Source organism: Artibeus jamaicensis, unplaced genomic scaffold, assembly GCF_021234435.1.
Source record: "Artibeus jamaicensis isolate MK-2021 breed Jamaican fruit bat unplaced genomic scaffold, CSHL_Jam_final scaffold_612, whole genome shotgun sequence".
Lineage (NCBI taxonomy): Eukaryota > Metazoa > Chordata > Mammalia > Chiroptera > Phyllostomidae > Artibeus > Artibeus jamaicensis.
Genome location: NW_026522049.1, coordinates 6,713,063 through 6,727,098, shown reverse-complemented (window position 1 = coordinate 6,727,098; position 14,036 = coordinate 6,713,063). Strand labels below are relative to the sequence as shown.

General features: G+C 39.2%; 1 protein-coding gene across 8 annotated transcripts in view; it reads right to left on the bottom strand.

Annotated features, from left to right (window-relative positions):
* Nucleotides 1-12,147, bottom strand: part of CHD2 (chromodomain helicase DNA binding protein 2) — an 84,294-nt gene extending 72,147 nt beyond the window's left edge. For 2 of the 8 annotated variants that reach the window (XM_037145076.2, XM_037145079.2), the window contains exon 1: nt 7,417-8,460. In XM_037145076.2, the coding sequence (XP_037000971.2) occupies nt 7,417-7,517 (101 nt within the window). In that variant the 5' untranslated portion in view covers nt 7,518-8,460. Of the gene's footprint in view, nt 1-7,416; nt 10,465-11,086; nt 11,220-11,560 lie in introns of those variants that run through there. The other 6 variants (XM_037145078.2, XM_037145084.2, XM_053658839.1 and 3 more) reach the window with 6 other exon arrangements.
* Between the last annotated feature and the right edge of the window lie 1,889 nt (nt 12,148-14,036).

Sequence of the window (14,036 nt, the reverse complement as noted above, 5' to 3'; positions counted from 1 at the left end):
ACATCCAACTTTCTTAAAACTTTAATTGTATTCTTGGCACTTTTCTGAATTTCTCAAAAAAGAGTTTTTTTCTAACACTACAGACTGATCAGTATTCAAGAGCAGACTCACCTAGGGTTCGACAGTTCTTCTGGAAGTTACTCAACACTGGTAACATATGGATCCTCTTTCCAGAAAAAGGCCTATGTGTAACAAAAATGCCGCTTACAGTTCCAGGGGATGAAAGCCAAGTCCCATCAGTACCTCTCAGACTGAGGAATCCAGTGGCAAAGTGAGGTGGGGGCTGGGGGGTCTACCTTCAGTAAGTATGTTTCCAAAATTCCCAACTGGTGCCAGACAGAAGTCATCTTTATCATATTCCTTGGGGAGCGTCAAACAAATGACACTCAAGCTGACAAGTCATCAGAGCAAAATGAATTATAACAAGAAGCATGGACAAGGGACAACCTACCCAGCCCAGGCCTGGCGATGCATTAAGGATTACATAAAGGAAAGGGAAAAGTTTCTACACAGGCAAGAGCAGGTTAAGAGACTCTGCAACCCACAAGCAGTTAAAAAAAGGCATCCTGAGGGGAAAATCTCTCCCTTTAATCCACCATCCTCAAGTGACCTACTCGCATCCATTTAGAACCCTGAGGAGAGATGGCCTAGTTTGAACAGCAATTCCTTTCAGCCCACGGAGTCTTGTCTTTCCTTATTAACTTCCACACTATAATTTTTAGACTTTTATAACGCAGCCACTCCGAGGTTCAAAGAAGCTTCCAAGGCATGGGTGCTAACCTCAATAATAAATTATGCTAAGAATGTCACAGGAAGTGGGGTCCCTGCATCACACCACAGGAAAGAAAAAAAAACAGAAAAGGCAAGTGCTCACAACTTTCTTACTAACAGTCAACATTCACCATGTCAAGCAACCTGCTGAACGTTTTAGACCAATTTCTCATGTGCGGCATTACTGATTGGTTGGGCTGTCCTATGTGTTGTAGGATGTTTAGCAGCACCCCTGGCCTCCACCCACTAGATGCCAGTTGCACCCCAGTCCATCCAAAAATGTCTCCACACCCTGTCAAAAGTCACAGGGGTGGGCAGGGGATGCCCCTAGTTGAAGTGTGATTTTATTTCATTCTAACCACCCTAAGAGATACGTACTGCACATTCAAGAACTACTCCCCTAGAAGACACACCTAATCCTAACCCTGGCTATGCAGCAGACCCATTTGGGCAACTTCAGACAGAACTAAAGCCCTAAAATCTAATCAAGTGTGGGCTGGTTTCTTTTTATGTGATTCTGGTGCTAAGTCTATTTGCAAACTAGGTTTAGAACCACCAAAAAAAGGGAGCAAAGTTCAATCTTCACGAAGGGGAATCCAACTGTGCAAGGACAGAGTTCTCCTAGGTCTCCAGGACACCACCTCCTGCAGCCCACCGCACCCCCCCCACCCCGCCATCCTGGAACTGCTTCTCCAACTAGCACACAGGAGCCGCACCAGCAGCTGCATTTTAACTGTGAGTCTTCTAATGTAAAATTGTGGCCTGCTGAACAACACTGTCTGTCTGGCACCAATCACACCTACAGTGCAGTGATTTTGAGTTTCTGGTTTCTTTAAAGTAAGCAGAGTACAGAATTGTTCTAGATTTTTAGTATGTTCCACAATCTCCCATAGAGTGTCCTCATACCCATCTAATTTGACAGCAACTTTTTAAAGTATATTTATTTTTAGAGAGGGGGAGGGAGAAAGAAAGGGAGAAAGATATCAATGTACGAGATACAACTGGTTGCCTCTCACACACCCCCTACTGGTCACCTGACCCACAACCCAGGGCATATACCCTGACTGTGAACCAAACCTGCAACCTTTCGGTTCATAGGCAAGCACTCAATCCACTGACCCAAACCAGTCAGGGTGGACAGCAACTTTTGACAAGACGGTTAAGTGCAACCAAACCGCCAGGGTTTGACTGCAACTCTACCATTTATTCTACCTTGTGCCTCGGTTTTCTCCTCTACAAAACAGACTTGTGCGGATTACTCAATTTAACATATACAAAGGACACAGGTACAAGTGGTTGCACCAAGCTATCGCTAAATTTTTCCAAAGGAATCTATTTAGTTTTGAGTGAAACACCTCTCAAGCTCGTTTGGTTGGGTGGTTTGATATTTAGTTGAAATGTGTGAATAGAAGCACAATCAGCATAAACAAATTTGAGAAGTAGCTACTAATTCTTGTTAAGTATACAAAAGTTAACTAAAGGAGGAGAAAGGTAGGTGTATGAAGTAGCTCAGCAGGGTGTAGGACCACCCACAGACGCGCAGAGGCAGAGTGCTCACTGACCACTGTCGGTTACTCTGGAGAGCTGGTTACCTCTAAGGAGGTCACTAAGCCATTCTGCTACACCAACTCCCACATTAAATAAAACAGCACTCAGTCAAATGTAAATCTACTGTTACTTTAATTAAACTGCTCACCATGTGCTACAGTCCCTCCAAAAGAAAAGATTACTGGCATTACAAACACTGCTGGACTTAAGAAATAACCCAACAGGCCTGGCCAGGTAGCTCCATTGGTTGGAGGCCGGTCCCCCAGGGCACCAGGATTGCAGGTGTGATCCAGGGTCAGGCACAGGCAGGAGCCAACCCAAGAGTGCATGAATGGGAGAAGTAACAGGTCCATGTTTCACTCTCTAAAATCGATACATAAAATTTTTTTAAAAAAGGAAAAAGAAATAACCCAACGAACTGCAAAACCCTGAGGTTCACTTTCACATGCTATTCTCTCATTTTGTTTTTAATGCTGGTTACATTTCACAATCCACCAACAGTGACAAACACCACTCTAACTGCTCCCCAGCGCAGCCACGTCCACTCACACAGCCCCCTGGCTTTAGTTACCTGGTAATGGCTAGAGAGAAAGGGAGTTCTGAATGGACTGCGAATGAATTCAAAGTTAATTCTGGAAACCGAGCTTTTGCAGGTATTTCAAAAGGGGAAGAGGTAGCACTAGAATTTAAAGCAACTTCAGGTGGGAAAAAACCCATCGGTATACACAATTTAAAGGTATACTACGGCTGGATCCAGCAGGACACGATGCAGAAACTTCCTCTTCCATCAAGCAGAAGACCCAACCCCCATGTTGTTTCCAGACCTCCCAACTCAAGCTGCTGTTAAAACCGCCCAGAAAGGGAACTGAGAATACTGCATAAGCAAAGGAAAGACCAAGGGTTAGAAAACAATATAAGGACAAGAATTCTGGGCTCCATCAAAATCTCTGAGACACATGGAAATGTATGGAAACAAATGCAAATGTAAAACACATGGAGTGCTTTTAAGTTAACTGGATCCCAGGGGTTGAACTGACCACTGGTATTTTTAGAAGCTCTCAGATGTGATATTAAAATGAAAAAGGAAGGAACAGAATTCAATTGTTAAATTAAAATTCAACCGAGTTAAATTTAAAGATCTAATTGGCTTTATGGAATCATTCAGGAATTGGGCAGCATGCCAGCTAGCAAGCAGAGAGGAGCTCCAGAGGGCTGAACAAAAAGGAAGGATTTAAAGGCAGAAAGGGGGCAGTGAAAGAAAATTATCAGCAGGGAATCCACGGTTTCTGGCAAGGCCCCCCCCCCTCCACAGGCACACCGAGATGAAACCGAGCAGACTGCCGCCAGGTTGACTGGTTAAAAGCCACACTCTTGGGGAAGGCTGAAAGTACAATTAGGTTAGGTACTAGGTCTTGGTTTGCCATGTGAGGGCTTTCACACAAGTGACTCCTTTTGGGGCCCATTCTCTCTTTTTAAAAACACAACCCACTCATTGACCACAAAGGAAAGGAAGGACGTGAAAGAAATGCCAAAACCCCCCGCAAATATTGAGACTATACAGTTCTAACACAATAAACTGGACTTCAGACATTATGCTAAATCAAATATACAGTGCCAATGTGCAGACCGATTACCAAAAGCAAGCTGCAGCCAATATAAACATTAGTTGTAAATATTATTGCTGTTCCATTTATACCCAACCAGCACTGCACTTTAGCATTCGCTGTTGACTCTTACTCAGCCTGAGAGGGAAACTGAGGTAGAGGGTGGGCCGGGGCAATAATCACTAGCCCCAGAGTAGGAAAAAGGGCATTTGCTCAGGGTGGCTGCCAAGAGCATAGGACTAACTCAAATGAGAGGCTATTTGAGTCCAGAAAGAAATCACAGATGCCCTTGAAGGCTGGTACTCCCAGAAAGAAATTGTAGGAGAGACTTGAGTGCAAAATACACACAGCTACAATTAAGTAAAAGGGAAAGTCCATTCCTTAAAACCATTGGAACTTATCTTGTAACTGACCTGACCAGACCCTTGTCACGGGAAGACCAGGAGTCCAACCGAGGCTCTCGGGGACAACCTAGCTCTTATAACGGGGCTTAGAAAGTGCAAAAGGGTTAGAACGTAAAATGAAACATTAGGAATAAAATAACAGTACTAACAGCTTTTCCTTATGAAGCACTCTCAATAAGAGCAAACTGCAAGGCTTCACTGGCCTCAATTCGGGGAAAAGTTTTCAGCACTAGAGTACACACACTCTTGCCAGACCCTGAGGGAACAAACACATCACCAAAGACCAAACAACTCACTAGAATTGAATCCAAAGTATAAAATCTGGACTCTCCTTAGAACAATGCCTTACCCAGGGCTCTTCTTCAGTATTCACGCCTGAAGGCCAGAGTGATCACATGGGTACCCAACCATAAGGGGGGAGGGGGGGCTCTCGGGGGGGGGGGGGGAAGAATTTCAATATTTTCAATATGAAATAAAGTCCAGATGTTGCTTAAGTATCCAAAAAAAAAAGTGACCCTTAACCAAAAATGTTAACAATATTAAATTGCAACTGTTAAGAAATTTATCATGGATGGCTTTAACACACCTCACTCCTCCATGATTTATTTCATAAAGTAATGCTGTCACTCACCTAATAAACTGCACTCAAAGGTAGACAGTACTAGAACTTACTTTTGACTTTAGACTGAATAGGGAGAAAGGTCCTAACAGACATTTACACAATGTATTCCAACCCTAGCATTTGGTGAGTCACTTTTGCTGAAGCACAAATTTGACCTCAATGCCCAGTCAGGCTGGTGCAGGAGGAAACTGCTCAGCTGTAACAAGTACTCAGCAGAAGTGAGCCAACATAGTTATTTTTATTCATATACAAAATAACTTAGGTAATTGAAAAATTTAAAGAAAAATAAACTGTTAACTCTCATAGGTGGCTTTGTGGCAAGAGATGAAATACCACCAAAAACAACATTGTTTCTTTGCTAAAGTGCCCCCCCCTTCAAGAAAAGCTAACTGAACTCTTAAGGTTTTCAGAAAAAAAGACCTTTAAAAATGAAAGTATTCAACAGATGTCACACAGAGCAGCCACACATCTTGACATTAGGAAAAGGTTTACTGTGCCACATTTTATGGGAGAAATGACTGGAATTTGGAAATCTCAGGTGGCCTCAAGATTCATCACAAAAGTAAGGGAACTGCTGTCTTTGGGGGTGGCCGAGGAAAACACTAATTGTTAAATTGTGAATTTCACATACTGGCAGGTGTAATGCAATTAAACTCCCAAGTATGCCTGTCCAGCAATACCTTCTAAAACCTTATCATAGTTTTGCCCACCTTCCTGTGATGATGTAATCTTTACAAAAGATGTTACTCCAAAGAGCTAAATATCAATCGAAAACTACAGATTTTCAAAGCAAGAATCCAAAACAGAGAGATCAACACTTTTCCATTGTGGACACAGAAGGAAAACACAGAAAAGGCTCAATGAACAGACCTCAATGAACCATACTCTGGTTCTTTAAAAATATATTTGGTTCACCTGACATGCAAACAGTTCATAGATAAATTGCCACATTATCAGATAGATTTTAACTCACATAGTACTGATACCTATTTTAGACTAAAGCATCTCCAGCAGAATGGTTTAGATTCTGGAGCATGACTTCACTGACAATTGTATTCCACCTTTAGGAATTTCAGGAAAACACAAAAAGGAATTTACCAAATACGAAAATGTTAATGAAACTATTTAATCTTAATAAATGAACCAAACAAACAAACCAAAAAAAAAACCTTTGTTCTTGTTGCTTTTCATGAACTTCAAGAAATTGGAAAGGCCCTAACCACGGAGGATGTGGCTCAGTTGGTTGGGTGTCATCCCTCAAAGCTAAAGGTCGCTGGTTTAATTCAGGGCACATGCCCAGGGTTGCCTGCAGGCCTGGCCCCTAGTTGGGCCACTTCAAGACAGGCAACAGACCTCTTCATCTCCCCCTGCCTCCCTTCCCATCTCTCTAAAAATAAACACCAATTATGATCAAGTTCTTCAGTATTTGTCCCTAAGGCTGTTAAATGTGTTACATTTGACACATTTTAAAAAATCACTTACAGCCCTGACTGATGTAGCTCAGTGAACTGGGGTGTCCTTCTGCAAACCAAAAGAGGTTGGCAGTTCAATTCCCAGTCAGGTTACTGGTCTGGGTTGCAGGCCAGGTCCTCAGTTGGGGCATGTACAAGAGGCAACCAATCCATGTTTTTCTCACACATCAATGTTTCTCTCCATTTCTCCCTCCCTTTCCCTCTCTTTAAAAATAAATAAAATGTTTTTAAAAATCACTTACAGAACTTCTGATGATCAAGTCTATAAAACAAAATAAAAACCCAGTTTCACTTAAAGTTTCCATAAAGTATCCAAAGAATTCTTCCTAAAGTTACCAAAACTATGAGAACTTACAAAACCACAATGATTTTCACACCTTTTATAAAGCGACATTCATATGGGACACATCTCTTTCGAAATATTTTACTCAAAAAACATTCATCCTATGGCCAACTACATGACACTTCCCTCCTGTTAGTACTAAAAGTATGCCACTGACTTACAAAACCACCTCTGGTTGGGTACAAGAGAAAAAAACATTAATACAGCCTTCCCTTCATGCTTAAATTAACTGTGCCTGTATAATGTTGTTGTTGGTAAACTGTTTTTTTTGTTTGTTTGTTTGTTTTTTAATTCAGAAATCCTTGCAAGGGTTTCCAAACAAGGCGGGCCAAGAGAATCACCATAGTATTTTCACAAGTTTACTGGGACTGAATGAAAATTTCCAGAATGCAGATTCTGAGATGTTTTCCAACACTTTGCCAAGTGATTCTACTATCAGCTAAGTTTCAGGAGTCACTTTTCTTTTGTATGTGCTATTAAAGCTTCAAGGGTTGTTTTTCTGACATCTATTTGCACAGTAATGAGTGCCTAAAGCTGTATTCTTTTTTTTTAAGTTAACCTAATATTAAGGTAAAGTGAAAAACTTTAAGAGATGTTCTATTTTACTATCCCGTTGTTAATCTTAAAAATAAACCACTATGGACATACTGACCTGAACTTTACTCCATCAAATGCCAATTCAGAAAACGTATGGTACCAAGTAAAAGTACACGGGGACAAATTCAAATAATCATCCCTTTGTTTATGAGCCATGTATTAAAACAGCTCTAACACCTGCTAAAACGTTTTGATTTATATAAAAATGTCTCCTCTGATAGTGGCCCAGTTTTGGTCAATAGAAACAAAACTAAACTCACTAATCACACTGATCATTAAAAAAAAAGGGGGGGGGGGCCGCCGCTAGGATACCAGTAAAGAAAGCAAAAAATGTAAAAACGGGCAGTTTTTTAATCTGAAGGTTTCCGACTGGCCCGTTTTACTTTCTCCAAAAGTAGAAGGTACTTCTAAAACAGGAAAACCATTCCCAGGAAAAGTAAAAGAATACGTGCTGCAGGATGTAGACGGCTTGAAAAGGTGGGAAGAAACAAGAGCGAAATCATTCAGGGTAGTAAACTCCCCACGCCGATCCCGCCAGGTCCGAACTAAAGATCCCTTTCCTTCCCGGCCCCTTCCAGCTGCGACTCGCGGGGCTGAAGAGGAAACACCTGGGCTGCGCGCGCAGCACGTCACCACGTTCACTCACGTCGGCGACGAGACGCCTGACGTCACGAGGCGGAGCCGACGCTGTTGACCTGCTGTTACCAAGCGTGCGATCAGCCAATCAGCTTTCGGCGCCGGCGCCGGCCGGCCTTTGAACTCGGCACGGCAACTTCCTGCTGTTTGGCGAGTACACAGTGCAATGCAGTATGTCTGTCAGCGCTGCGGCACAAAGGAACAGCCATTTTGTGACTGAGCTGGACCTGCACCAAGATGCCAGGGGCTCGCAGAGCTTCTGCCAGGGCTAAGTACCAAGATGCCCTTTATTTTAGCACCAGAGGACCAAAACACGAGAGGTGGGAGAAAAAGAGGTTTTGGTATTTCAGGTTTCAATTCGTTTTATTTTCAGTCTTGTGAAAACTCCCGATCCGTAAGAATTAAGTGTCATAAAATGGCTGCCACTTAAAAAAAAACTGACTTTTACAGTCACAAAAGCAACTGCAGTTACCATTTTCAGACACCCCAGGGTTTCAGAATAGCTGCTAAAAGCTGAATGTCACCGTACCACAGGTTACCAAAATAAATCTGGTGCAGAGGCAATTTGGAGATAAATTTAATACACGGTTTCAGTTCTTAGGATAAATTGCAAAGGCGGAGGAGTCCTAGAACACAGAACTCTTTGTGTGCACACACACTTCCATTCTGGTTCCCTTCTCTCCTGCTTCCCTTATTTGCTATTACTTAAGCCACCTGAAAATGTCAATTATTTAGATGTGTGTCGTATACATTTCTGCAGAGGCCCATCACTGCAACTTTGTTTTAAATATTTAGAAACTTTACAGGTAAACAACTATTTTTTAAACCTTATTTTTGAAAGTTAACTTTCATTTCACTCTTCAAAAGCCATGCTATACAAAATATAACTGTATTAAATATATACTTCAATAAAATACAGTAATAATTTACATAACCACTGGTTAGTACTGAATTTTTTCCAAAAAGAGTAAACTTGCACTCAATCCCTTCAGCTCCTAAAGTAGTTCAGGCCAAAGTTTACTTGACCTGCAAACTTCTCCCTTCCTCTTGTGCAGAAGTGGTCTTTGTAGTAAATATTATAGGACTTTGTGACCTAAAAACAGGTCCTTAACGGGGAAATTCTGATGGATTAAGGAACAAAGTACTAGTTAGAGACAGTCTCCTTTATTTTAGCTCACTAAAAACAAAAATAACAATGTACTACAATAAAACACCAATAATACCCTTTATCTTTACAAGTTTAAAAGAAGTGATGTCATAATTACGTACATATGTTAAGGTATTCAATTTAGGGTAAGCATAATTCAAGTAAATTTAGAACTTTAAGGTGTCTTCAAGGAGTCTTGCAAGTATTTTTGGGCATTCATCAGGTACAGGAATCAAAATATACTTGACAAAATGCATTTAAAAACACACTGTATGCTTGTTAAGATGTAACCCCACTGCCAGTAGGTAAATAAATGATAGCTTCAGAGTCGTTTTCCAGGTGAAAGAAATTATTAAAAGAATAGTAACACTGCTTTTGCTTTTTAATTAGAAAACAATTTGATCCACATTAACCACAACCCTTGCATAAGAAAACCAAAAGCCATGTGAGACTATGCAAAACACACTCAAGGGATTAACAATTTTAGGTACTGTATCTTTAGTAATGTGTCAAACACCTGTGGGGATTCTTATTTCTTCAAATCACTATGACTTTTCAGAAAAGTCAGTTTGGGATTAGTAATGGAGAGGTTCTCTGTCCTAAATCTAACCTGGGTTATTACAAGGACATTGGAGTTCAAAAGACAGCACCAAACTCTGTGACAACTCAGTTTGCAAAAGAATGTGGAATGGTATTTTTGAAAAAAAGGGTAAACTATTTGAAGTCAAATGAAACATAAAATTCAACATTGGTAATAAACCATGTTAAAAACTTTCATATTGACTAACCAATAGCAAACTGTTATTTGTATAAAATCATAAAAGTAAAAGCAAAAGTAGGAAGAAAAATTATCACATTCTTGTTAACCCCATGATTTAAAATTCATACCATGACAATTTATAAGAACACAAAAAAGCACTCGTATACTTTTAAAAATTAACATATAGATCATACAAACATCTCAGAGGCTTTATTCTTTAGGCACTAATATATATTCCAACAAATGTGAAACAAATCATGATTTTAACAGTACATTTGTAAGCTTCAGAAGATAAAGCATTCCAAAAGGCACTGTCGAAATAAATCAATAAATGTAAAGCAGCTACAACTAAAGTGCCAGGATAATATACTACACTACATCTACCAACCAGAAAACATTGTCTGAATTTAAGCATACAAATGTAACCTTAAAATATTTTAAATGTAAAATATACAATTTTAATCACAGTAACAAACACAAAGCAGAAGTGTATTAGGAGTACTCCAGGATTTCTGGGATCACAGATTTAATTTCATAAATGCAGGAACTGTAACCACTGCCTAAATGTTAATAAATCATAAAAAATTTCTTAAAATGTCAAAGGTATCAAAAGAAATATAGAATCAAGTAAAAATACAAACTGAGAGGCATCAGTCAAAGGGTTCCATCTGCAATTTCATTTTAAAATGTACATTTTTTCATTCATATAACTTTCTCAAATGTCTATTTACTATAATTTACTACCACAAGGCTCCTCTATGGCCTTCAGTTACAAGTTTGGGAATCCTAGTTTCTTCAAAGAAAAAATTTGCCTTGTATGTAAAATGGTGCAATGCAGCAATGGCTAAACCGACAAGGTCATTTTTCTACAGCACAAAAACCTAAAACATGAAGTTTATTAACAGAAAAACTGTAGTTTGCAAAAAAAGGCCCCCTTGAATAAAGGTACCTTACCTTTAGACTGCTGTAAGAGGCCTTAAGTCAACTCAACTTTCATAAATTGCTACCAAAAAATTAGGGTGTGGCATATTAGCAGTCTCAAGGTCACGCTTTAAAAAACGAATCCAAATTATTAAAATACTTAAAATAACACAGACAGCTATCCTCGTCTGTCAAGGTAAACAATGTAAGCTGAGGTTTCCCCCAAAAAAAGAAAAAAGGAAGAAAGTTGATAGCTCATACCTCGATGCATTGCTGTGTGGCGAACTGTCCTCCTCTTGGCTTTTGTCCTTATTTCTCATCATCTTTTAATTCTTAAATATTAAGGGGGAGGGGGAATCTGTGTTTGCTTTGAAGTCCTGTGCCCAGGTATTTACTGTCAAAAGTTGAAAGAAAGGTAAGGTCCCAGCTTCTAGCTATGGTTTCATTATCAGGAACAAAGTCCTGACCACGTAATGATATTGTTAGAATACAACAGCGGTAAGCACCAAAAAACAAAATATTTCTATTTTTACCTTAAAAAAAAAAAGAGGGGGATAAACCGAACAGGGGCAATCATCTCTATCAATAAGGAAAGTTTCTCAAAGTAACACACTGGATACAAATAACAATCTCTGTATCTTATTGCGTCATACAGGAATTTCTCATCTTTACAAAAAATAAAGCAAACTTTAACATATAAATCTTTAAAATAATCACTAATGATCACGAACTTACCTGATCCATGTAGTAGGTCCAAAGCAAGAATCCTATCTAGTAGTAGAAAAATATCAGAGCCCAAATAATTAAAAATAAAAACAAAATTCCCCGCTAAAGGACGAAAAATAAATAAAATAGCCCTCAAATATGTTGACTGTTCAAAAAAAATAAAGCAACAATTAATACTAAAACGGGTACGAAGAAAAAAAACCTCATTAGGAGAGCGCACAAAAATGGAGGTGCGCCATGGCTTCTAAGCTGGAAAAAACAACGACCTGGGCTCTCAGTACGGCTGCTTCTTTCCAGCAAGGCACGAAAAGAAAGCTCCTAAAAGCTGCTTTTCTCCCTAAAAAAGGTTCGAATCGACCCCAATAAGTCACCAGGAGAGGCAGGGGGCTGCGGGGGCCCCCTGAGGCTGCCCGAAAGTTAGGGAAAGTTGCGTAAAGTGAGGCGAAGGCAGGGAGCAGAGCGCGCTCTCTCTAAGGCACAGCCGCCATCTAGAGCCTCCTTCCCAGCTCTGAGAGCTCTGCCTTTGATTGACACTCTCTACATTTACCCCACAACTCAGGTGATGTACCATAGACCCACCCCTTCATCTCCACCAAAAAAAAAAAAAAAATCTTTCATCCCAGGGAGCCTAAGGACCCCCCACCCCACACCTCTCTGCCCCTCCAGACCACCCCATCAGAGGGAAGGGGGAGGGTTTCTTAACCCCCTCTGGCTCAAGCACCCTTTTTAAGCCAGAGAGAAATGTAATTTGTTCCTTTTGTCTAAAGATCTGCTAAATATTTCAGTCCTTGAGCTAAAATAACTTCCTCTCTGGACAGGAAGTGCTGTTTTATAAAGCCATTTTGAAGAGGGGATAATTCTTAAGAGAATTTTAAGCTCATTTTAGTACTAATCTTTTTAAAAATTAACAACCCCCCTGGGTAAAATGGTTTCTAAATAAAAGCAAAATCTCAATTTTATAAGTTAATTGCAACTTTTGCCTTCTTTATGAAGCCTAAAAATTATCTCAAGACAAAATTTTAGGGGGAATTTTCCATCCCAACTGGAAGAAAGGGGTACAACTCAAGAGCGCCTCCCTAGTGTTCAGTTGCATTAGAGCAAAAATTAACTAGTTTTTATTCTAGTATCTCAATTTTTCTTCATACTTTCACAAAATTCTTTAACCCGTTATATAACCTTGCAAATCCCTCTCCCCGCAAAAATCTCATAGTCAAAATATATTTACTTCCCACATTGATTCAGGCAAAACAAAGTTATTAAACTCAAGAATATGGAACTACCATAGTCACTTTCCAATAACAAATCCAAGAAACTCCACCTCCAAAACCAACACAACATATATACCCCCAAATCTTCCCTTGTATTTCAATTCCGTTTCTATGTATGTACGCATTTAGACAATGGTTAATAACAGTCACATCTGACAGCACAATTATTAAAATAATGTCACAGGGCAAATTCTCCTAGATATGAAAACACTAAGATCTATGGAAACAAAATTAATACTAATGCCAAAAAACAAATTATTCAACACTTTTTCTCCCAGAAAGCACCCAAGAAAACATTCACACATCCAAAAAAGAATCAAACGTTCCCTGTTCAACATTATAATCTTCCAGAACAATGTCCTTTCCTCACTGAGGACATACATTTTCCATTTATACACTGGAAAAGCAACAAGTTGCATCTAGGTAAATGTAAAACCCATAACCAAAACCCAGTTTCAATTCCATACTTTCGTTCTACAAAAGATAATTGTTGTACCAAAATCAAAATCCAAAATTCCACTTTTTACATATACAAACTAACCACTTCAAACCAACGAGTATATATACTGCATATGTACTGATAATGGGTGTGTGTGCTATAGTATTTGGCATTAATCACAAATCACAGTATAAATAACTATTTCTCACCAACAAAAAAATCAAGCTCAGCTATTCCTGTATAATAAGAAAATATTATCAACAATTCATTTGGTCTGGCAAAATAAAGTCTACCACACCTTTATAAACTGGTACGTATCAACTCATTATCAATAAATACAATGCCGGTATTCACCTGGAAATCAAATGTAAGTAACCTGTGGCATGATGTTATTTAAATTTTTAAAGATACAGAATAAGAAAAATGAAGAATATTCCTATTTTATACTTACATGAAGTATATCATAGACAATATTGCCACCAAAAAAAATTTCAAGGCCTTTTATGAATATACTAAAGGACACTTCCCTAATAAAGCCAACAATTCTTCCCCTAACTAAAGACAAAAATGAGGCAACAGTTTAAATGTTCAGATGAATATTCTATTCAAGATGTTTTATTAACAATATTAAGGAGCAGAGGTAAAAAAGATCTTTTCATCAACACAAAATAACTCAGAAAAACACTGTATCACTCATCCTGAATTTTGAGGCAAAATGCATCTTTGTTTTAAAAGTTCATTAAGATCATGTGGCAAGCTAAAGATTCTATTATTACCC